Raw genomic sequence first — 27,329 nt, 5'->3', positions numbered from 1 at the left:
ATGGCAGAAGGTGCTGAAGAATTTGAACAACAGATGGACTCACCCAATGAAATTGTTGCCAGTCAATCAAGTTCTGAAAATATGGAAAACTACACTAATTCTGATGAGGTATGATAATAACCCAGATTATCTTTTGTGTATTTTTTAGCATTTTAGTTATATACATAACATTCTTGATTATTATTTGTTTGCTATTTATGTGAAAGAAAAAATAAATTTGGCACCGACAAATGATACATGATCACTCATGTTATATATATATATCCCCCTTCACTTTAGCATCATCACAAACAAAAATAAATCGTTATAAATAAACTGAATTTTTTACTTTTCAAATAGAACCGTGCAAGTCTGTACTTTATATATAAACTGGACAGATGGGTTCTATTGGTTACACCAAAACTTCATATACCTACTCAAATTTCTTTCCATTAGCCCATTCTTAATAACTAATCTATAATAAGTATTTCATTAAATCGGTCTTCTTTCATTTTTTCAATTACTTTTTTATATTTAAATTTATGCAGATAAAATATTATTAATGTAAAAATATATTTGACGTGATGACAATGTATAGTACATACCATTATTAATAATTTTCTCTTTTAGCATCATCACAAAATAATATAACCAAGACTATCATATATCATCACGCTGTTCGTACACATAGCATTCAATGATATTCTAATTAACTTAGAATTTCATTCAATTCTCAAATTTTAAATTTTAGATTTAATTTCATCCTCTTGTCTGTTTTTTAAGTTAAATGAGAGATAAATCATAGAAATAAGTATTTTGATGACAAATTATTTTTTTATAATATTTAATTTTAAATCACTTAAAATACAATAGAGAATGTAAATAAAAAAATAAAAAATATATGTAAATAAAAAATATAATTACATGAAGTTAACATCCACGTTAACATACATAATAAAACGAAATTATCACCTAAAATTACAGTATTGTGTTTAATTTGTTATACTCGATAATGAAATTAGCCACTTTTGTATAGTTAACTATTGGGTAGAGTTTCATTTGTTTTTTTTTCTTTCTTTGTTTTTTTTCCAGGTCATAAACCAAGCCATTGGTGAAGAGCAGCTAGATCCCGAGGAGGGAATGTGTTTAGGCACATTAGAATATGCGCGTGCATATTATTACCGATATGCGGCTAGGACTGGATTTGTCGTCAAAATAAGAACCACTGGCTGGGAGACGAGAAACGATCAGAGGGTGGTTGTTAATCAGGCTTTGCATTGTAACAGAGATGGATACCGCACATCCCGTGTAAAGACACCCAAGAAAAGGAAAACGGTGGCCTCAACCAACTGCAAAGCCCGTTGCTATTTGGCATTAGATAAAATGATAGGGCAGTGGAGGATTTCTCGAGTAGAGTTATCCCACTCACACCCGCTTAATCCGAAGCTATCTGTAATGTTCTCAGCAAACCGTCAGCTAAGTATGCATGTGAAGGACCTGATACAGCAAAATGACAAAGCTGGCATTAGACCGAGTAAGACGTACCAGGCACTAGCAAATGCCGTCGGTGGCCCTGCCAACCTCTCCTTTACAGAGAAGGATGTTAGAAATTACATTAGTCATCACTTACGCATTTCCGGGGATGAGACAGATCCAAAAGAGTTACTTAAGCACTTCTCACGGATGAAGGAGCTCAATTCGAACTTTTTCTTTGAAATAGATGTGGACGAAAACCATAGCATTAGAAATGTGTTTTGGGCCGATGCTCGGTGTAGAGCTGCATGGGAATATTTTGGTGATGTTGTGACGTTTGACACTACTTACAAGACTAATAGGTACGAAATTATTATTTTTCTGTTGGACTTAATTAGACTTTTTTCCATGAAAGGCATTTGTAGTTTCCACCTACATTACATGTTTTTATATTTCCATTGTTTAGGTACGACATTCCATTTGGGTCTTTCGTAGGTGTCAACCACCATGGGATGTCTACACTTCTTGGGTGCGCATTATTGCGGAATGAGGACACTCGTACATTCGAATGGCTTTTTCGTACTTGGTTGAAGTGCATGGGTAAGGCCCCCATATGTGTTATAACAGATCAGTCGCTGCAGATGCGTTCTGCATTAGAAACCACATTACCACACACACGCCATAGATGGTGCATATGGCATATCCTAAACAAGATACCAAACAAGCTGGTAGGTTACCGTCATTTCGATCAGCTTATCACATGCATTAAGAGGATTGTGTTTGGATCCAAATCTAAGGACTCATTTGAGAGAGATTGGCACGATTTCATTGAAGAGTATGACCTCCACAATTCTAAGTGGCTAAATGGTAATATAATCTTCCGGTTCATTGAGGCCTATGTGTGGCTTTTTTATAGATGTTATTTTATAGTCAATATGGATGTTGCACTTATGGGTTAACTTATGCTATTTGTTTTTTTTTGTATTTTTTCCCTATTCATTTGCAGATATGTTTGCTGACCGACACATGTGGGTGTCAGTATTTTTCAAGGACGAATTCTGGGCTGGCATGAGGAGCACACAGCGTAGTGAGAGCATGCATTCAGTTTTCGATAAGTACTTAAACAGTAAGAGCTCTTTGTTGCAATTTGTTCGCCAATACCAAAACTGTGTTATAGACAAGGAGCAAAAGGAGCTTGAGTGTGACGCTGCTGATTTAAGGGGTATTATCCCTTGTGTTTCTAGCTCACCAATAGAGAAGCAGTTCCAGAGAGAATATACAAACTCCATGTTTCGAGACGTTCAAGATCAATTTATAAAAAAAGCCGATTGTGACATCTCCTCAGTCAACCATCATGGCACAAGTATAGTTTGTGAAGTTGACCAACAAAAGATGGTGTTTGACATGTCAGTGTATAGCAGATACCAAGTCGTGTATTGCTCGCAGTCATTAGACGTTCAATATGATTGCTTTATGTTCCAATCGAATGGTATTCTATGCTGCCACAGTCTTGCTGTTCTCCTAGATTTTCGTGTGACAGCAGTGTCCTCACAATACATTCTATCCCGATGGAGTAAGAATGTTAGTCGGAGACACACATACATCAGGAGTAGCATTGACATGGACTGTTTTGATGAAAGCATGACCATTTTTAGGGAATTGTGTTCTGATTTTTACAACGTTGCTCAGGATTTCGTGGCTACTCCGGAGGTTGCTGCTATATTACGTGATGCCATGGACAGTGCTCGGCAGAAGCTCAAAGAACACAAGGAATCCGAGCATCAAGCTGCACATGTACCAAGTGCGGTTTACTCACATACGCGTGATGAGTGTCCCGTTAGTATGGATGAGCTTCATGGCCCACGTCGTGTTCCTACGCGAGGTCGTCCAACGTCCACCAGACTTGGAGCAGATCTAGAAAAATCTATTAAAAAGAGGGTACGCAAACACAAGAACACTAACAATCACAACAAGGTAAATATGAGATGTACCCCCTTTTTCACGTCATTTGTTTATTTTAAGTGGGTTGAATGGATTATAAGTGATGATGTTATTTTTTAATATGATTTGTGTGTTAATGGACCTAATGGTAATGCACAACCATCTCCTACCAATGTGGCATCTTCCTACAAAGATACGCAATGGGCTTATTCAGAAATGACAGAGAATTTGGCTACGCATTCTGGCTCCTTCATATCACTATTTAATTTATTCCACAGGAAGCATTTTTGGAGGATTCGAAGTTTAACAACACTACAAATCATAAGCATTAGAGTTTAGCAACTACTTTGTACTTTGTCCATGCTTCAATGTTATTTTACGTTATCATGATTTTGTTGTTTTATTGGATTTATTTTACATATTTTAATATACTCAACTTTTATTTTACCTTGCTACAGCTTCATCTACCATTATTAAACAAAATACAATAACAGACTTGGGCAACTAAATTTCAACTTTTTAATTCTTTTACTCTTTCTCACCGTTATTATTTGTTACTAATATTTTATCTTAATAAATGTTTAGTTGTTAATTTGATCATTATGATAATGTAGTGCAATACATGAATTTTAAAATTGAATATCAAAGGTATCCGTACACAATAAGGTCTTTTTTTCATTATTTAAAAAATTAGACATCAAAAAGGCATATCCAAACATGTATTTTATTTACCTCTAATAACATCCTTTAATTTATTAGAATAACAACCACTTACCTACAATAACATCCTTTAATTTATTAGAATAACAACCATGATCGAGCATTTGTTGCTTGGGCATAGATATTATTACCTGGCTGTTAAGCATGGGTAATTGTAAAGTCCATAAATTTTTAGCAGATATTCGAAATAAAGTTCAAACTTCAATCAACGTGATCTCGATTTTAGCAAAAAAAAGCCAAACACGTGTAAAAAAATAATCTAACAATTTAAAAATAATTTTTTTTATTACATAATTATTAAACGGGATATTGAATCCTCTTTTTTTTTGTTCAGTCCAAATCCAAATCCAGTCACAAATATTTCATGATAAAAATGACGTAAATCCTGCAACCATATCAACCGTAAATACACACAGCAACTCTAGTCCTAATTAATTGTTTGTGTATATATTTACACTGCTGTCCAATATAGGTAATCCATTAATAAAGATGCACCCGGTTTTGGTTTATATCCGATAACATCCATCTGTATTCCATGATAACATCCATTAAATTTTGAAAACACATTAACAAAAAACGCACACCGACCAACTCCAAACTCAATTTATGGCTTATAGTTCTATTTAACCTTCTTGTCCCGTTCTGCCCTTCGAACCAGTGATCTTGTCCGTGGGTTCGTCCAAGGATCTTCAAGATTTTTCTTCTTTCCCCTATCCTCTAAATGACGACATGGTACATTGAGTACACCATTTATCTCACTCCTAGAGATGTTGTCTTTGCAAAGAAGAATGTCAGTTACAATTTCTTTCCGAATTTGTTGCAGCTGGGCATGTGATCACAAACAGATGTATTTGTGTTTGGTATAGAACACTCTAAAGACTCAACTATAAATCCAGCCAGCATAAGTAGAATTCATCCAAGAAGAGTTATTTATCAATTATTAAATACGCAAATAAGCATCAGTATATATTTTGGACTTCACTAATCGTATTCCAAATAGGCATGTTCAATTCATCCTCTGCCAAGCTCTTTGGATCCCACATTTCCATCCATTTAATGACATATATGCCACAGTCCCACCTATGCAACACAAATGACAAAAAGTCGTGCCAACATATTAAAATTTGTGTGGGTTGATTTTTTAAAGCTTTCTTCGTTTTCATCTCGAGACTTACCCATTTGGCTGTTTTTGGAGCCTTGTTTCATAGCAACACTCATAGCCCTCAGCTGTGAATACTATATTCGGGTCTACAGTTGATGCCAACTCTTGGAGAAGAAAGCCATTCGACAAGCCAAACAGAAAAAATTAGGGAGGAAAATATAAAAAAGAAAAAAAACATGGAAGGCCACACCTAACATCCGAAAAAATATGCATCATCAAATCTATTCTCACTTACTACATATTTATCTATTTTGTCTCGGCACTCTGAGTGTGGGCCACTGTGCATAGAGTCTAACACCCATAAGTTATCAGTCTTCCGGTGGAGTACATATAGCCACCAGTGATCATCTCGACACACGGGAACAAACCACTTCATCGTTGAATAAAGCATGTTAGCATATAGTTATTTTTTTCATATTCTTGTAATAAAAAATAGATTTTGTGTGTGGATAAGTACGTAAATTACTGACATAATCAACTTTTTTCGCCTTCCTTACATCGAACCAGTGCTGCCCGCGGCCTATGAATCTGCTAAGAACAGGGACAAAACCAGTGTTCATCCCGGCACATCGTTCAATGTTATCATCAGTCAATATTATGGCCTGTAAACCTATTTTGCATTAGTTAAACACCTAACGTAATAATTTAGAGTATCCTTCACCGAGGCAATTATGGTATTAATTAATATTAAGTGGGTAAGGACAGATTGCACTAACCATTAGTCTCGGTGGAATACAGTAAAAATCTGTGTAAAACCTTGCATTGCTCGAAGTATTGAACATGGCACAACAGTAATCAACCACCTGGATAGAGTAAACGTATTACATTTTATGGCACTTTAATGCAGAACACATACACAGCAATTGATTACAGTTTTTTTTGTTTGCTCTTACCGTATCGCTTACTCTTCTACGCCATCCCAGTGATTGAAGGTTTGCTCGCTGCAGCTGAACATCATCACTCCCATTGCGAATCCACGCGAGCGTGAGATTCTTTGCACCCCTCCGATCTGTCACCCACTTGTATATCCTGTTCATGTCATCACCTATAGGCCTTGCAGCATCCCCAGATGGCATCAGTGTGTCCACCACAGCTTTTGTTTTTCTTATGTTTTCTGGTGCTTTAGGTTCCGGAGTCGCGTTTCGATCATTTGTTATCGGATATACGGGTGGTGAGTCCGGTATGTGCAACTGAGTGATGCCAAGCGAGAATGACGGGATTGGAAAGTCAACTTGAGGTGGGTCCTCTGGTGCAACATACACTACCATTGCAAGTTCTCCGGGTTCCCTGCACAGTCATTAACAATTAAGTGCTCTTAACCGAGTGCTCTTAACAATTAAGTGCTCTTATCTGAGCCAAAACTAAAATAAAAAAAGTTGTGTAACCAGTATAAGATTATATGGATAACATCTATTATTGATTAGACATTCCACCTCATAAGAAGGAAAGAGTCAGAGGTAAAAGATTCATGCACCGAATATAATTTTCAATAATTCGTATTATTGTTAAATTCATCTAACTTGCCTTTGCTTTGCAGGTCTTTCATCGACATTATCATCTGTTTCGTTTCCAACAGGTGTGTCAGGCATTGTCTCATCCTCTTTGGGCATTTCAGCACATGTCTTCCTCATACTCACAGTATTCCCCCTAATGGACCTGTTTTTGGACACTTAAATAAATTAGAAGTTGAGCCGCTAGTAAATGATAATAACAAAAGGCACATGATACACATCTGATGTAATCAAGTCAATCTAGTATGCTTAAATGCGTAAATGATGTTAATTCTAAAGCTTACCCAAAGCTTATTCGTGCAGAATAAAGTAAAGAATGAATAGTAACATCCACAATGCCAACAAGTTAGCAGCCATAATGACAGACAGATAACATCTGGTATGAGGCATACATAACATCCGAAATGAAATGATAAAATATTAGCTATTCAAACTCTTATTCAAGATAAATATACCAGTTACAGCCCCTAATGTTGTCATCCTTCTCAAATAAGCACAATATTATACGTAGGTAAAATATATTAAAATTACTATAGAGATGGTAAAATTTTATATGCAAACAAATGTAATGATAAATTATGTCAACGCAGTTGCCAAAAATTAGAAAAAAATTATACTAGTATACTATTATAATGAGGCAGGTTAAAGCATTAAAACTCCATGCGATAACTGAAAATTCAGTAACTTGCCTTTCCTTTGAAGGCTCGTCCTTAAAATTATCATCTGTTGCAATTACGACAGGCATGACGGCCATTGTATCCTCCCTGTAGGCGTTTCCATACTCTTGTTCGTACACATTTTATCCCCTCCAATGCATCCGTGTTGTGAACCTTGGCTACATTTTCTGTTTACATAAATTGGAAGATGAACAACTATAAGTGATAATTAAAAAGGTCACCTAGCACAAATATAATCCGACCAAGTAAATCTAGTACACCCAAGTATAGTATAGAATGGACAATAACATCCATTATTCCAATCAATTAACATCCGTAAGGCCACACGGATAACATCAAGTGTCAAATATAGATAACACCCAAACTAATAAGACAAGAATTAGCTCTTCAAAATACTATTTAAAGTAACTAGTATTGGCATTACTTAACGGGAGAGGACACAAAGTCATCAAGTTTATTATATTATAGAATGAAAGCTAAAACACAAGAAGATGTATTTACATGTGTAAGGTCTATTGCCATGCTCAAAATAAATATCTCCAACAGTTTTTAAAAGATAGATTTACTAACTACAGCATCAACATCACACTTCTAAAATTAGATAAATAATTAATTACTCTATACATGGTAGAGGATTTTTATACTATAATAATATTAAAAAGACGCAGGTTAGAGCAATAAAGGTTTATAACAAAACTAAAAAATCATGGAATTGCCTTTTTTCTTTTGAAGGTTGTTGATCAAATTCAGCAGATGATGCATGAGCAGCCGGTATGTCGGTCTGGTTTTCATCTACCGTGGTAGCTTCTTTACGAGTCTTTCTACTAGACTTTCTTTTTTTCCTAATGCTTCCTCTCTTTGATACACGGTTGGGCTTGTTCGGTAATCCGGACATCTTCCCAATTAAATTTAGAAGCCCCTACAGTGGACAACATATAAGTTTTATTTAAGTAAGAGATTAAAAGCAGTGATCCAATTAACATATCTTTCACACTTATCACTATTAAAAGATTATATATGCCTCACCGAGTGAGATGTGCTTTCCTCTTCATCCTTCTTCTTCAGATCAACAAGCGACCAGTCTCTGATCCACGGTTCTCTCCCATTATATCTTTCTAAATCTCCATGCTTGTTAGCATGGAGATATATAATCTGAAAGTTATAGTAATTGCTATAAACAATGTATACTTTAAAATAACAAACAACAAATTAAAGGTTAGGGATACACGGCTCACCAGTAATGCGAACATACATCCATCCACTGTCTTCTTTCCTACATCCTGAAACCTCAGAACTCCCTCAATTAAAAAATCATAAATGTACCTCGCCCAGTACATTTTCCTTGGGTTCGATACATCAATGGAAGCCCGTATATGTATGTCTGAAACAGTAGCCTTTGGCAAGGGAAAGAAGAAACACTTTGCTATCAACATGATGAATTGTCTCCGGAAGTTCATTCTATCGACATCGGACTGCATCGAGCATGTGATAACATCCCTTTTCAAATCCGCTTGTGTCTTTCCTGTGAAGCTGTTAACAAGTCGGTGCTCTACTGCTGTTTCTGGACTTTTGAAACTATTCCTTGCGAAGCACAAAATTGAGTCAATGCAATCCAAATCTTTAATGGCTAATTTAACCGAAAACATATACTCAACGAAAGTACTGTGGATATTTTTTTTTTCTTTTCCCCCTATTTTATTTGAAGGTTGCTTACCATGATTTGGTAGTCCAAAACACCGCGCAATTGATTCAATCGATATAGGAATTTTTCTTGTTCCAACGACTAAAGACTTCTCATCGCGACTATATGATGATGCTAATGCAACCATCATATCTTGGTTGACAGTCCATTCAGGCACATATTGCAGCCAGCCAAGTCCCATGTTCTGCACCTCCATTATTTTCTCTCTGCCCGCGTCTGAGTCTAATTGCTTCATAACTGAAGCCACACAACATGGCGAGCACCTAGATACCAGTGTTTTCTACACAAACATACATAGTTAGCACAAAATGACAACGAAGGAGAATGTCGGCTTTAACATTTAATATTAGAAAACAATATACCAAGTTTACAGTTAATTCACCGCTAATCATTCAAGCTACCTTTTTTGGTCCACCAGTTTTTTTCCGAGATCCTCTTTCGGGATTGTTATTCTTAGGTGTCTCTTTTTTGCTCCTAGTACGAGCCATACCTACTTTTTGTTTTTTGAACACCTGTTCACAAACAATTGCTATATATACTCAAATAACTCACTTAAATTAATAATTAACATACCAACATGTTTATCAATACCATAGATACGCTAACATACCAAGTACGAAAATTGCATAGACAATGTTATTATTCATTTATGATTTCTTTTATTTACATGGGTGAAAAAATTGCCACGAGTGGTTGCATTGAATTGAGTGTTTTCAAATCTCAAAGACTCTGCATTGGGTCACTCTCGTACGTAGTAACTAGCACATGCAACAACCATGTTCATGTCCGTGAATTGTTATTATTATCAAAATAAAAATTATACATTGAAAAATTAAAATAAAGTGTGGAATTGATATATATATATATATATATATATATATATATATATATATATAATAGTAATAAGAAGAGGAAACAATAATGCAATTGTTTTCATACTAAAAAAAAAGGATAAAGCATATATCTCTCTCAAAGGCAACTGAATGGAACTTTACAAGGAATTTAGTTAAGTCTATTTTATTTATTTCTAATTTTTGATTTATGTGTATGAAACATTTGCTATGGAAAGCCAAGTTGGTTTTACGAAAGCGCTATATGAATGAAACTAATTAAATGAAACTAATTAACATATCAACATGTTTATCAATAGCATAGATACGCTAATAACTTTGATTAGTTCAATATAAAAATCATGATTACTTACTATGTGTCCATGATTGTCATTATCACTTCACTAAAGTAACTAATCAAAATTCAGTGAATTAATTTGTTTAACTACATACCATTAATTAAATGGTCATATATGTATGTATGTTCAGTATTAACATACACTAATAAAGATAAAGCACTTCACACTAAGAACTTTCATGCAAAATTCTAACTCAACCTTTTATAAAATTAAAGCAATTCACACTAAAAAAAATAAAGGCATAATATCTCAATTGCACCATATCTAGAAGGATTTTTTTTCTTCACATGAAGTACAAAAAAAAAATTTGCCAATAACTTTAAGTACTCCCAACGTACTCCCACTCCAGCCCAACATGGCATCTTTGCAAGTTTGTCCCTTTTCCCAAATCCAGTAAAGTGAGATTAAGAACAAAATTTCATCATTAACAACGAGTCCAACCACGAGCAACAACTGATAATGGAGCCCCAATATGCCAATTATTCGAAACACAATTAATAGAGAGATAAAACTATATAACATACCTATAGGACTCGGAGACAACGGTATGCGATGCTCAGCTTTTCAAGTGGCTTTTCAAGTGAAGACTTTCGAAATAGGGAGACAACTTGAACGAAATGTCTGTTTCATATTTGTCACATTATTAATTACTTGAAATAAAGCACAACACCAAGTATGAAAAATAGCAATTCAAACCACATAACATATAAAAAAACAATCAAGGAGCCATAACACATCAGACAAAAATAATGTATACTTATCACAGTTTGACTTAGCCTGGGTCATATTGGCTGATCTTGATGCTTACTTACAACGCACCCAAACAAGTTAATAGCATTTTTTTCAGTTGTTCAAGAAAAAATATTCATAGAAAAGGGGGAATTGAAATACTGCTGGAAAGGCTTTTAATAAAGAGATTGTCATATTGGATAACATCCATGACGAACACACCAAATTCCATTGAAGAGTTACGACAGAAATTTTATATGGTGTCTTGCCATATCCATAATGAATTAAGAGGAAATACTTTCTCCCAAAATAAAAACCAAAAATTACAAAACTCAACCTAACACACAGTATCAAGATTCCAGAGTAATATATATTGTACCATATAATCAGAACATATCACTCGCATTGCAAAACGAGTATATTATTGCATAATTACAGAGTTACTTCCCAATCCCAATTAACAAAGATTCCAGAGAGGGAAATAAGAATTATTTATTTAGTGAGTTGCAATAGATAGTAAAAGCATTCAAATAATCAAAGTCCAAAGCCCATAAAGAGAAAATGAGCGAGGGAGATAAGGGTTTTACTTACCATGGAAAACGTGTGTGAATGCAAATTTGGTGTAGCTAAGAGTTTGAGAGTGAGATCTGGGTATTGCGTTGAAGCCGTTGGGTGCCAGAATCGGAAGAAATAGGGATTAGAGGGAAATGCGTATCAGCGTGTTATTGAAGAAGAGAAGCGCCGGAAGACAATAAAAAAAAGCCCCTTTGTTGCTACCTTCCCTTCAACCCTATGCCCAAAACACAATCTTTTTGCAGCTATTCCCTTTTCCCTTTTCCCAAAACCCATGAAAATAAGATAAAAATCAAAACTTTCATCCTTAACATCAACTCCAACCACATGCAACAACATATAATGTACTCTCCATATGCCAATAAACGGAAAAATGAAACTAAATAACATACCAACATGAATCAGATACAATGCTATGGCATGCTCCGATAAGGAAGTTGCTGGGTTTCTCCTTTCTGCATCTTTTCATTTTTCTGGTTTCTGGGGTTGTCGATGGAATGAAATGGGGGAGAAAAATCTTGATATCTCACTATATGTAGTTTCTTCGTGTTTTCGGATGTTAACTCACTGGATTGAAATTGCATTTTATTTGAATTAAATGTTGATAGAGATTTTTAGGGATTTGATTGAGATGAAACAAAAATTAATTTTGGGAATGGAATTAATTACTCTAGGAATGAAGAAGGAGAAATTGTGATAAGTATGTTATCGATAAGCAAGTGGAATACACTCTCTTATCATGAGACTGACATTTAGTTTCTACTATATCTATACTATACTCTATTTTTTGGCTACGAAGCACTCCCCTTAATATCCAGTTGCAACAACTTACCATCCCAACCATGTTTGTAATTAATATCAGCAGTCAAACAGGACTTTGAGTAAAATCTCTATGGGACGTGTTCACATAACCCCCGTTGTGTGAAAGGGAGAATTGAAAACCTGTACACATGATGCATGGGTCGTAGATGGAATGGGGTGTTGACACGTGTTGAAAGGAAGTAAAGCTGAAACCGGATTTTAACATATTAACTAAGGATATGAACTATTTTAAATATCTTGATACCTTTAAAGTCAAAATTCAAATCGTTTCTAATTCTTTTTTTTTTTAATTTAACATGATCTTTAAAGTTATATTTAATATTAAAATAATTTTTTTGATAATTAAAAAAAAACTTACTCCTGTTGTTCATCATCTTTTTCATCTTTCATTATTTTTCTTCATTTTCATCTTCATCTTTATCTTCTTCCATCACTTCCTTTATATTCTTCATTATTTTCTTTCATCTTCATCTTTTTCTATCACTTTCTTTCCACCTTCATCTCCTATTTTTGCCCCTTCTAATACTTTAAAAACAAGAACTAAAAATTCTTAAATACAATTAGCAACACTCAGCTCTAACTACAACCATAAATTCCTAAATACAATTAACAAAACTCAATATACAATTACAAGAATTAAAAATCCCGAAATTCATATCCAATTACAAGAATAAAAAATTCATAAATCCAATTACCAAGAACAATCAAATACAATTTAGTAACTTATTACCGATAATAGAAAAAGTGGGCGACGTCGGAGGCGGAGATGCTGTTGGTGGAGGCAGAGGCGCCGCTGGACTGTTGGAAGTGAGTTTGTCATCACGGGTGGAAGCGGAAGCGACGGAGACATTGTTGGTGGAGGCAGAAGCGCCGCTGGACTACTGAAAGCAAGTAGATTGTCACGGATGGAGGCAGAGCAACGACGCGAGTGGAGGAGGAGAAGCGACACAGGTAGAGGCGACAGCAACGAAAACATTGTTGGTGGAGGCAGTGGCGCCACTGGAGGCGAGCAGATTGTCACGAGAGGAGGCAGAGGCACAGGTGTGAGAGGAAGAAAGAGGTCAAGCTGCTCGTTGATCACGGAGAGTCCGTGAGTCAAAGAGTGAATGCTGTGACGATGATGACGGGATAAAAGGAGTAAGATGATAGAGTAGAAGGAGGCAGATATATTTTCTTAATTATTAAATTTTATGAAGGATAAATTTATCGAAAAGGGTGATTTTAATACTAAATGTAATGTTAGAGACCAAAACAGTACTTGTCCCATATAATAACTAATAATATTTTGAAGCTTATTTTCAATAAAAAAAATTTAAGTGGTTAGTATTTTTTTAATTTTTGTATTATTTTTAAATTAATACTTGTCAATTCTTTATTGTGATCTCTAACATTATGCTATTTTAAATTTATTTAATAAAGGCTGATCACTGCAAGAAAAATATTGAGTACCGTCGAATTTACTATCGAATACATCAAATAAATCCGACGAAAACCATGTTACCGTCCAATTTACCATTGAAAAGATCAGCCGGTATAAACCTTGCAGGTATATGTTTACCGTCGGATTTACTATGTCCAACGGTAATTTCCATCGGATTTTCTGACGAAATATAATAAAACAAAAACAGATCATTCGTCGACGTTACCGTCGGAATAATCCGACAGTAACATTTGGCGCCACTTCGTATGATTTCCCTTTATATTACCGGTGGATTTTATCCAATGCTGATATCGATGGAAATGTTGTTTAAACTTTTTTAAAAAAATAATGGTACCATTGGAATATTCCAACGGTAGTATTTTTTTAAAATTTAAATGATCTTTTCCTGTCCAATTCCAAGTGTATCCTGATAATAATTAACATTTGAAATAGTGCTTCAAACCTGATGTGAAGTATGACAAATTAAAGTACAAATACCGAATAATGGTAACTGAAATATCTAAAACAATGCTAACTATATTACATTCACAAAACTATGTTTACATTCACTAAAACATATATTACGAATACACAAAGTTTCTTAAAGTAATACATATCACAAAACTATGTTTACATTAACCCTAATCAGATGCATTATCTTCTTCTTCTGGTTCACTATACTTGTATTCCGATGTAGTTTCCTGATTATCATCAAACTCGTCTTCCTCTCGTCGCCATCGACCCTGTCTTCTTCTTGAAGATCATCGTCCTCTGCTGGAAGTGTGTCGGCATTTAGTCCAAGGCAATGATGTCATCATCCATAATAGCATACCGAAGGGAGATTGGCTCACCGGTATCAACCACCATTTTCGAAAGAGTTTGGTCATCAATCTGGTAAGGTTCCTGACCCTCTATCATATCATCAGACTCAATGCGGCCTCTTGACTTAGTCTTAACAACAACCACCCAATTAGACTTGCATGAACACGGATAAGGCAAATAGTATACCTAACGTGTATTTTGAGGTAGAATAAAAGGATGGTAGTGCCTATATTTTCTGGTTACATTTACTTTAGTGATATCATAATCCTTGTTCTTTCGTGTTCTTTGTTGCGAACTTGGATCATACCATTCACATTTAAACATACACACACCTTGTATGTAGCGTGATAGAAATACTGTAATTCAATTATATTTTGCAACACACCAAACCAATCAGAATGGACCCTGCCTAAATCCCCACGAATCCAAACTCCGATGTTATCTATTTTCTTTTCAATCGACCATTGTAAGGTATGGAACCAATTGTAGATCGAGTAGCTAGTTGTGTCAGTTAGCTATCACGTATTCTCGGAAGCAACGTGAAAAATTGGTCAATGATGTGTCCAAATTTGCCTCTCGAAATAACCTGTATGATAGAATAGGACAACAAAATTTTAATTAGATTAGGAAGCTAGTATGTTAATGATTGCAATATTTATGAAGACTTATAAAACTCACATGAGGTAGGGTAAAACTTGGTTACAGTTAAGTAACACATGCAAATATGCGGTGTCGATCTCCTTCTGCTCTAACCAGTAGTCACTACCCGCACCCGTTGTAGCTCCTTCCGACAAAAAGATTGGATATGTTGTTCCACTTGATGAGGATTCTTCCCTCTCATCATTCCTTGCAACCCTTGTTCTACTTGACTCAACATGAGACTGGAATAGAAGGAGCAAAATGCGGAAGTTTCCTTGGCCAGAAATGCTTTGCAGATGCTTCCCTCAATCCGAGCTCTGTTATTCACGGTGCGCTTGAATGAACTAATCGTCCTCTTAAATGGGTACATCTATCGAAGTTGGACCAGTCGCCATAGCATTTCTTCGTATGGTAGGTGGACTGTTAAATGTTCCATGACATAAAAAAAAGATGGAGGGAATATCCTCTCTAACTTACAAAGTATGATGGAAATGTTCTTGTCCATCACTGTGAGGTCATTCTTGCTCAGTTTTGTAGCACATAACTCCCTGAAGAACTCACTTATTTCTATCAGGGGTTTCTAGATGTTGGTTGGAAGTTCTCTGAACACGACCAGAAGCAAAGACTCAATGATTACATGACAATCATGACTCTTCAACCCAGCAAGTCTACCTTGAGACATGTTTGCACACTTGCCCAAGTTAGAAGCGTAACCATCAGAAAACCTTAATCATCTAATCCACTTACAAATATTTTGCCTCTGCTTCTTCGTTAGAGAGTACGCCACCTTTGGTTTAGCCCACCGTCCATTATCAAGTCTCTTTAAGTTCAGATCTGGTCGCCTGCATATGTCCATCAAGTATAAACTAGCCTTATCATTGTCCTTTGTTCGCTCATCGTCCATTACTATGTGCATGATGTTATCAAGTACGTTTTTTAACATGCATCACATCAAGACAATGTCGAACCAAGTTGTCTTTCCAATAAGGCAACTCCCAAAATATACTCTGTTTAGTCCAATTATGCTCCATGCCATATCTCGGATGTCTCACCTCTACACCGTTATCGACGATCTTTAGGATTCTTCTAACACACTGCCAAACTTGCCTACCACCTAACCTCCTGAGTGCCTCTTCTGTTCAACCTTATTCTTTTTGAAAGAGTCCTTATTGCACTGAAAATGATGATCTATGTCAAGAAATCTTCGATGGCAATCAAACCACGAATTCTTACAGTCATTCGTCAACCAAAATGCCTTTGTATCCTCCATACAAACAGGACATGCATTCTGCCCTACGTGGACCAACCGGACAACATGCTGTATACAGGAAAGTCATTCGTGGTCCATATTAACACATCTCACAGTTGAAAGTTTCTCTTCGTCGAAATATCATACGTTTGTACACTATGGATCCAAAACTCCTGTAACTCGTCCACCAAGGGCTGCAAGAAGATATCTATTTTGCCTTTTGGATTGATGGGACCAGGTATGATGCAAGTTAGGAACAATTACGGGTCCTTCAAACACATTTTGGGACTCAGGTTATAAGGTGTCACGAATACGAGCTAACAAGAGTACGCGTTACCGAAATTGGAATTGGGTGCGAATCCGGCAGAGCACAAAGCTAGTCTAACATGCCTGGGCTCACTCGCAAATGTAGGATAGATCCGGTCAAAGTGCTTCCAACCTTCTCCGTGTGACGGATGCGTCATGATCCCATCATCTCTCTTGTTGTTACTATGCCAGGTCATGTGCAGAGCCGAACTCATCGATGCATATAATCGTTTCAACCTCGGGATTAAGGAAAAGTAGTGCATCCGTTTCATAGGAATTCTCTTCAACCGACATTTACCAATTTGTTCTCTCTCAATTTGAAACCTCGGTGATCTACAAAATCTGCATTCGTTAAGGTCTGCATCTATCTTGTAGTACATCATACAACCATTCAAAGAACAATCAATTTTCACTGCATTTAGACCCAATTTTGAAACTAGCTTCTTTGCTTTGTAGTGGTTTTGGGGGATGCCAGATGACTCTATAGGTACCAGTTCGCTGCAAAGGGTGGCCTACATATCAAAAGACTCTTGGATATGATTTAACTTTGAGTTCATACTCATCATTCTAACACAAGCAGACAACTTCGAATGAACGGACCCATCGTACAAAGGTTTTGCAGCAACTTCTAACAGATGATAAAATCTCTTCGCTTCCGAGTTAGGCTCTTCTTCAGGCTCTTTCAATTCATTAAAACCTATGGCATCATACACCATCTTGTTGTTTCTCCCTTGGTTAGTTTCCCAAGTCATTTCATCCATGTTTAGGTCTCTCACCACCTGAACCCTCGTTGATTGACAGCCGGACCTATTCAAATTAAAGGCAGACCGGTTAATTCCCTGCTCGTCCACTTCTTCGTGTTCCGTCCACATCCAATACCCATCCTTGAACCTGTTACGACAGAGGTGAAGCATTATGTCTGTAGGTCCTAACCACTTAGTTAGTCGATACTTTTGACACGGACACGTAGAAACACCTTCGGACATAAACGGTTCCATGATGAAAACATGCACGACAAATGCGTCAACCCCCTCAAAGAATTTGGGTTTTACACCCTCTAGCCATCGTTATCCCTCTCATACATCCATAAATAATGACTTGGAATCATATCAAAACACACACCCTAGACCACAACGAACAATAACAATTATTTAAGTTTTTACGAAAATTGGCAGAGTGTCCCCTGTAATTAAAAGCTCCTGCTGCATACAATTATCATTTTATGACAAACCAAACACATTTTAAATAATTTAAATGATAATTTGGCAGAACTTCTGCTTAATTCAGCGACATCCATAAAATAAATACAATAATTTTCATATAGAAAACAATTGCAGGCATAAATCATTAACATGCAGACATTCAATACCTAACCGTTCTAAAGCGCAACCCCTTATAACTTCACAATTTTTCAGCAAACAAGGGTTTTGAGAAGGTGCCACTATGCGATCGTCTCCCACTTTCATTCTAAAACTCTATCCAAGGAAAAGTAAGTCCAACATAAAATTGAAATAATTCAAAAATCAACCTGAAATATTACTGCACAGACAACAAAAAAAGGAAACTCCAATTGAGCTTAGAGAAAATAGCACCATCTTAATAAAAAGGATTACTTATTAAATTCACAAGTTGGAACTAATTCGAAAACTAACTTAAAAGAATAGGTAAAACTCATTACTCTAATTAATTAAAACCTAATTCTTAATTCAACCAAACTAATAAGAGGCATCACAAATTTAATTTTTACTTACATTAAAGTAACACAACAACTCCTAATAACATACTTCATTAAGCAAATTTAATCACTGTTTTAGCAACAACTCTAACAAAATGCTAAACTCACAAGGAAAATAAATTTAAAAGAATAGGTAAAACTTATTACTCTAATTAATTAAAACTTAATTCTTAATTCAATCAAATTAACAAGATTTAACAACAACTCTAACAAAATTTTAAACTCACAAAATAAGATGAAAAAATACAATAACCATACCAACAAACTAATCTGATGATAGTAGTGGTGGCTCGTGGTGACAGAGGTAGCGGTAACGGTGATGTGAACAACAACTGTGGCTGAGGATGAGATGGGGACGGCATCAACATCAGCAGATTCGACGAGCACATGCAACGGCGGTAACAGCGAGTGCTCCAAGCGTGGTGGCGATGCCGGCGGGAAGATCCGGCAGTGGCTACGGTGACTGTTGCTATCAGAGGAGTGACCAAACGAGGAGAGAGAGAGCAGCAAGGAGAGAGAGAGAGAGAGAGAGAGAGAGAGAGAGAGAGAGAGAGAGAGAGAGAGAGAATGGCGTCAGACATGTGAGGGGGAAGGGCTTCACGTTTGAATTTAGCCCCAATTTCTTTACGTGTCCAAAACGCAGCGTTTCACTAAACAATGGCACCGTCGGATTACTCTGACCCTAAATCCGACGATACTGAGCACACTAAAAAATATTTTTTTTCTCTCCAAATATTACTATCGGCGTTAACGTCGGAATGTGTTTTGACGATAATATTTTAGGGTTACAAATTTATTGTCTAATCCGATGGTACATCTGATGAAAATCTCGCTGCTATCTTTTGACGATAAATCCGACAGTAACTCTGACGGTACTCAGCATTTTTCTTGTAGTGAACTCTGATTAAAGTCTTTTATTCATTATTAAAAGTATTATTTCTATACCAAAAAAATCAATTATCAAATTAATTACTATATATATATATAAACTCATTTTTAATATATTTAATATAAATTTATATGAATAATTAATTTAGTAACTAATTATATATATATATATATTTCTTTACTAATTACCAACAATAATGTGTCTTTTTTGCTTACCAACATATGACCTAAACATGTACGGCTTACCAATATATAATATTTGTTTTTAGTGCCAATTAGGTTCTTATTCTGTTACTCTAGCTGAATTATATGGGGAAATATAATATGATCTTTATCTAAAAATATAAAGGATAGAGGTATAGGTGACATGTAATATTTTTAATCTTTTGAAGTTATAATGTGTAGTTATATAATATTGTATTTTTTATTTTTATTTTTATTTTTCATTGTGAATGTATGCATTTATGCAAAGATTGCATGTGTAATAAATTAGTTAATACTAATTTTAAATAAGACCAATTTTTCAAAAAAAAAAAGTATAGGTAATTATTGAAATAGATTTTTCAACTGTGTTAAAATTCATGATATGCATAAAATCCCAACACCAAGCTAAAAAAATCGAGTTTTAAAAATATAAAATGGTCAAATCTAGCAATACAAATTTTGTAAAATTAATTAACTTATTTGGATATTATTAACTAACCTCATAAATATTCATCTACTAACTACTAATTCTCAACTACTTATTATTACTTTAATATGCCCCCTCAAATTCAAGTATCAGAACTTGAGTTTGAAACTTATTGAAAAACAACATAATAAAATAGAATTGTTGAAAGAAAAATACAGATATAATTACTGGAAGAATGACAAATTGAAAGAGAGAACGCAGTTCAGAATGCAGAGGAAGACGTGTGCAGCACGGTGACACAGAGGAGGAAGGAAGACGCGTGCGGCGGGATGACGCAGAGGAGGACACATGCGGCGAGGTGATGCAGAGGAAGAAAGAAGACGCGTGCAACGCGGTGACGTAGAGGAGGACGCATGCGGCGCAATGACAACACGGGAACCCGAGGAGGCCAAATGAACTACTGAAGATTGAATTTGGAAAGATGATGGAGTGGAGGCGCGTCTGGTGGAAGATGGAGGTGAGCTAGAGAGAGAGATTGTGAAAAGAAGAAGAAAGGGAGAGAAGGTAGCCACGACAGCCCTGGGATTGTTGGGAGCAAACAGGAAAGTAGAGAGAGAGATATGGCTTTGTGATTTTTGTTCGGTCAGAGGAAGAAGAAGAAGAAAAAAAGGAGGGATTATCTCGCGGTGGAGGTTGCTTGGTGAAGCTTGATAATGAAGGTGATGTTTGAGAGAGAGGAGCAGCTGTTGCTTTGATGGAATAAATATGAGTTTAATGGAAAAACACTCACACTGTAGTTTTTCATCGGAAAAAATATTTCATATTCTCTTCAAGGAGGATACCATGACTCTGATACCATAACAAGAAAATAGATATAGAATTAAAGGAAATGATAAATATGTATTGAAGTTATTGTTACATAATACAAGAGTCACGCTATTTATAGGGATATTACCAACTAATCTTATAAATATTCATCTACTAACTACTAACTCTCATCTATTTATCAATACTTTAAGAGAAAATTTCACTCCCCTATCCTAAGAGATGCTAAAATGACACTACTCCCCTCCCCTCTATTTGTAAAATGTACATTCCTCTCCCTTATAACTTTTAAAAAACTTTCTCTTTAATCCATTTTAATTTTTTTGTCTTAACTAATGTTAACTTTATCAATTTTTCAAGAAAAATAAGTTTTTTATAAAAATATCCTTTAGCAAAAATTTATATTTTTGTCATTAAATTTTGCTTACTAAAATACCCTTTAATAAATTATTTTTTATTGATTGAATTGTATTTTTACCAAAACATTTAAAAAAAATTGATAATTAAATTAATTTTTTCTAAGATACCCTTCAATAACTTTTTTAATTATTAAATTGTGATTTTACCAAAATTTTTGTTAACAATTATAGTTATGTTTTATTATTAATTTTTCGATAAAAATATTATTTTAATATTAAATAAAAAAATCTTGGTAAGATTATTTTTTGATATCAATATATATTAATTGTTATACATATTGACAGTGGTAAGATTTTTTATTTATTTAATGTTAAAATAATATATATTGATATCAGAAAATTAATAGTAAAATATAAAAATAATTGTTAAAAAAATTTTGATAAAATCACAATTTAATAATTAAAAAATTATTGAAGAAAATCTTAGAAAAAATAATTTAATTATTAATTTTTTTAAAAAATATTTTAATAAAAATATAATTTAATCAATAAAAAAATAATTTATTAAAGAATATTTTGGTAAGCAAAATTTAATGACAAAAAAATAAAAATTTTTGTTAAAGGGTATTTTGTAAAAAATAATTTATTTTTCTTAAAAAATGGATAAAGTTAACATTAGTTAACACAAAAAATTTAAAATAGATTAAATAGGAGATTTTTTAAAAGTTATAAAAGAGAGGAATGTATATTTTACAAATAGAGAAGAGGAGAGTGTCATTTTAGCATCTCTCAAGAGAGGGGAGTGAAATTTTCTCTTATTTTAATAATAATATCAAAAAATTTTAAGAATTAAAACGATATGTTAACTATTACATCCAACACAATTCATACTGCTTTTGCACGCCATTATAGTTCTGTTAGTAAAGATTAGAGCATCCAACTTACTCACACGTATCGGGATGGTAATAGTTGTGCGCTGATAAAGTGGTTAATAATGTTGGTCACCATTAGATCCCTTTGTTTAAGTTATTTCTTTAACTTTTTATAAAAAGAGTTTAATTAACATGTGCTTTTAAGGCATACGATAAGATTATTACTAGTAACAAATTTTAAATTTTTTTAATAAATACAAAATTAATTCATTAAAATTTAAATTTTTATATTTCTAATAAAAATTTTCTCAATTATTAATCTTAACATGTACTCTTATAATACAAAATAGATAAATTTAAATGAGTACTTTTAGATGTAATAAGCAAATAACCACGAATATCACATATATGAAATTCAAAATTATTATATTCATTCCAAAAGTTGACTATTATGTATTTGTGTATAAACATGTATTGTTTAACTTATTTTCAATATGTATTTTATATTTCAACGTGTATTTTATATCATTAACTAATTTGGTAGTTAATTTTTAGTGTACATATAATATAATTGTATAAAATAATTATAAATGTTAAATTAAAAAAATAATTTTATATTGTTATCTTCCAAATATTATTCTATTTTTTATTGTTCTTAGATTTCTCTCTTTAATTTTTTATGCTGATATATAGAAAGGGCATGGTTGCTCTCAGTATACTCGCTGTTTATTTTGTTTCATTTGAATATGTCACTACTAAAAAAATACCATATTAGATGCGCATTTTTCTGTGAATTTTGATCGAAATTTGCAATTAATTTTGTTTCTTACAATTTTTGCTGCAAATTTAAATCCGCGTCATACGGGCTTGGGATAACTGTTGCTGCGAAAACCTTGTGAAATTCGCAGCTAATTTTGTGAAAAAATAAAAATGTTTTGTCCAATTTTGTTGCAATTTTAGCTGCGAATTTTTTTGCATGAATGAAATTTGCAGCAAAATTTGCAAGTAATTATTACAACAAACTCCACTACTAGCAAAATTTGTAACAAAAATCGCAACTAACTTTTGTAGCAAATTTTGCAGATAATTGATCTGCAACCAAATGTGCAGGTAATCGTTACAGCAAACTTCGCAAGTATTAAAATCCGCAACAAAAATCACAGCTAACTTTTGTAGAAAATTTTATAAATAATTAATTTGTGACAAAATTTGTAGCTAATTTTTGTAGCAAATCCTTGAAGTAATGATATTCACAACAAAAATCACAACTAACTTTTGTAGCAAATTTCGTAGATAATTAATCATTTAAGAAATATAAATATTCTGTGACAAATACAACTATTTAAATATAAAAGAAGCATGAATGATTAACATTCAACTAAATAAATGACTAAAATAATGTCAGAATCATTTTGCCAATCAATTCTGCTAGGTAACCAACAAGGGTTTAGCCAACAACAAGCCAACAAGTATTTTTGAACTGAATTCTATACTAATTAATTGTCATTAATTAGTGATTATTTAAATTTTATTTTTTAAAAAAATACAAAATTAATGATTATTAATTATCTCTTCTTACTCTAATTCACATTTTATCATTTATTACGCAAACCCTAATTTCTCTTTCCAAAAAAATTTTTGAAACTCCAAAAAAAAGACACCAAAACATAAGATAAAGAATCATCAAAATTCTAAGAAAAATACATACAAAACATAGGAAAAAGAATCATAAAAAACTAATAAAAAGAAAGATATGAAATTTAGGAAAAAGAAACATAAAATACTAGTTAAAAGAATCATTCAAAACCAAATAGGAGGAGGAGAAGAAGAGCCGCAGGGTGGCCAGCGATGATGTCCTGGATGGCGTTGCGTGGACGGTGGGGGACTCGTGGTGGTGCGTAGCAAGGAAGAAGCCATGGAGACCGCACATCGCGAGTGGAGGAGTCACCATGGATCGAAGTAGTTGATCGCACGTCGCGAATAGGAGCCCGGTGGCGGCTGCGTCACGACAAATAGAGAGTCGTGGGGTGCAGATTTTGCACTATCGATGGATAGAGGCCGCGACGGATGGGACGCTGGTTCTTGCGGCGGGCCAGCAGCGTGACTAAGTAGTGCACACACTACCAACCGGCGAGACTTGGGGCGCACCACAAAGGTAACGATGCCATTGCTATGGAGGCGATACCTACGGTACACTCGAGCAGCAGCGATCAAAGCTTTTGGGGAGAACAATACCAACATAATGACATTAAGAAAGTTGATCACAATGATGAGGGGGTTTAATTGCACCGAACCCTATATTTTCAAATTATGTTATTAATACAGAAAATTCTGATTGAATTAAATAGAAAATTAATTATTAAATAGAGTTGTTTAAAAAGTTAGCTTGTTTATGTTGTCTATTTATACTTTTTTTTTGCAATAAACTCAAACTAACATGTGTAAATCTAATAGTAAGTATCAAAGTCTCAAACATCATCTATTTAGATTGACATTAAGCTGAGATGAACAACATACTATCCAAAAAAAATAAAATATAAATATATAAATACCATATTTCTAAGCATCATCATCCTGATAATACAACATACACCCGTTTATGCAACAATCAATCTTTTGGCTAGTAAGACCTAATCCCGACACTAACTTTTTGGTATTGTAAAAATCAAAAGGGATCACATTTGAAATGAGGGAAAATATCCTTCATCAATTTTGACATGGCATCAAAATATCCAACAGGAATATTGTAGTCAGACTTAACTCATCATCATGACAGTAGCAAACAAAACTGTGTATCTCACATCCAGGCCATAATGGTTGCTAAAATGACTTCGACATATCATAAAACCTTGAGGCATTTATTTTTGGAGGTTCCTATGTATTTGTTTCACATGCATCTGCCTACTCTTCAAGCCTGCAGTATTAAAAATCATTCCCTCGCATCTATTAACATGCTCACAATCGCCACACACATGCTCTAAACCAGTATCCATTTCAAAGTTCAAACTAACTTCAGGTGATTGTTCTCCATGAGAAGTCCAATACTAATATCTAGGTGTAAAACCTTTTCTCAAGAGATGAACTTTGGTGTGCGAAATCGTGATCATTCCTTCCTTGGTAACGGCGCTAAAAACTCAATACGCACGTTCATGTTCTTAATTCTGTTTCACAACTTCGTACAACTAACCAGCAAGTGCACTGGGTCGTCCAAGTAATAAACCTTACGTGAGTAAGGGTCGATCCCACGGAGATTGTTGGCTTGAAGCAAGCTATGGTCACCTTATAAATCTCAGTCAGGCAGATTCAACTGATTTTATGAATTGATAAGTAAAAGATAAATAAAATATAAAATAGGATAGTGGTACTTATGTAATTCATTGGTGAGAATTTCAGATAAGCGTATAGAGATGCTTTCGTCCCTCTGAACCTCTGCTTTCCTGCTGTCTTCATCCAATCCTTCCTACTCCTTTCCATGGCAAGCTGTATGTTAGGCATCACCGTTGTCAATGGCCACCTGTCCTCTCAGTGAAAATGGTCCAATGCGTTGTCACTGCATGGCTAATCATCTGTCGATTCTCGATCATACTAGAATAGGATCCATTGATCCTTTTGCGTTTGTCACTACGCCCAGCACTCGCGAGTTTGAAGCTCGTCACAGTCATTCAATCCCTGAATCCTACTCAGAATACCACAGACAAGGTTTAGACTTTCCGGATTCTCAAGAATGACTGTCCATGGATTCTAACTTATACCACGAAGACACTAATAACTCGGACTCGGTCCCCTGTATTAGATATCCAAGAGATATCCATTCAATCTAAGGTAGAACGGAAGTGGTTGTCAGGCACGCGCTCATAAGTTGAGAATGATGATGACTGTCACGATCATCACATTCATCATATTGAAGTGCGAATGAATATCTTAGAAGCTGAATAAGTTGAATTGAATAGAAAAACAGTAGTACTTTGCATTAATCTTTGAGAAACAGCAGAGCTCCACACCTTAATCTATGGTGTGTAGAAACTCTACCGTTGAAAATACACAAGTGATAAATGTTCAGGCATGGCCGAATGGCCAGCCCTCACAAAAGTATAAGATATCATAAAACTAGTCAAAGATGATCCAAAGATATAAACATAATAGTAAAAAGTCCTATTTATACTAAACTAGTTACTAGGGTTTGTAGAATTGAGTAAATGATGCAGAAATCCACTTCTGGGGCCCACTTGGTGTGTGCTTGGGCTGAGCATTGAGCTTTACACGTGTAGAGGCTTCTCTTGGAGTTGAACGCCAGTTTGTAGCCTGTTTCTGGCGTTGAACTCCACTTTGCAACCTGTTTCTGGCGTTTGACTCCAGAATGCAGCATGGAACTGGCGTTGAACGCCAGTTTACGTCGTCTATTATATATTGCTGGAAAGCCCTGGATGTCTACTTTCCAACGCAATTGAGAGCGCGCCATTTGGAGTTCTGTAGCTCTAGAAAATCCATTCCGAGTGCAGAGAGGTCAGAATCCAATAGCATCAGCAGTCTTTTTTCAGCCTGAATTAGATTTTTGCTCAAGTCCCTCAATTTCAGCCAGAAATTACCTGAAATCATAGAAAATCACACAAACTCATAGTAAAGTCCAGAAATGTGATTTTTAATTAAAAACTAATAAAAATACAATGAAAATTAATTAAATCATACTAAAAACATACTAAAAATAATGCCAAAAAGCGTATAAATTATCCGCTCATCACAACACCAAACTTAAATTGTTGCTTGTCCCCAAGCAACTGAAAATCAAATAGGATAAAAAGAAGAGAATATACTATAAATTCCAAAATATCAATGAAACTTAGCTCCAATAAGATGAGCGGGACTTGTAGCTTTTTGCCTCTTGAATAGTTTTGGCATCTCACTTTATCCATTGAAGTTCAGAATGATTGGCATCTATAGGAACTCAGAGTTCAGATAGTGTTATTGATTCTCCTAGTTTAGTATGTTGATTCTTGAACACAGCTACTTTATGAGTCTTGGCCGTGGCCCTAAGCACTTTGTTTTCCAGTATTACCACTGGATACATAAATGCCACAGACATATAACTGGGTGAACCTTTTCAGATT

General features: G+C 34.7%; 1 protein-coding gene across 1 annotated transcript; it reads left to right on the top strand.

Annotated features, from left to right (window-relative positions):
* Nucleotides 1-3,725, top strand: LOC107610557 (protein FAR1-RELATED SEQUENCE 5-like). The gene is made up of 5 exons (XM_016312599.1): nucleotides 1-108; nucleotides 1,072-1,814; nucleotides 1,919-2,319; nucleotides 2,459-3,246; nucleotides 3,672-3,725. The coding sequence occupies exons 1-5, from the start codon at nucleotides 1-3 to the stop codon at nucleotides 3,723-3,725; spliced, it is 2,094 nt and encodes a 697-aa protein (XP_016168085.1).
* Nucleotides 3,726-27,329: the final 23,604 nt, after the last annotated feature.

Source organism: Arachis ipaensis, chromosome B1, assembly GCF_059453495.1.
Source record: "Arachis ipaensis isolate K30076 ecotype BB chromosome B1, ASM5945349v1, whole genome shotgun sequence".
Taxonomy (NCBI): Eukaryota; Viridiplantae; Streptophyta; class Magnoliopsida; order Fabales; family Fabaceae; genus Arachis; species Arachis ipaensis.
This window is presented reverse-complemented; position numbering and strand designations above follow the sequence as displayed.

Coding starts and splice junctions, on each gene's coding strand:
- LOC107610557 (XM_016312599.1), top strand. CDS start 1: ATGGCAGAAGGTGCTGAAGAATTTGAACAACAGATGGACTCACCCAAT. Junction 109..1,071: donor ACTACACTAATTCTGATGAG/GTATGATAATAA, acceptor TTTTTTTTCCAG/GTCATAAACCAAGCCATTGG. Junction 2,320..2,458: donor CAATTCTAAGTGGCTAAATG/GTAATATAATCT, acceptor ATTCATTTGCAG/ATATGTTTGCTGACCGACAC.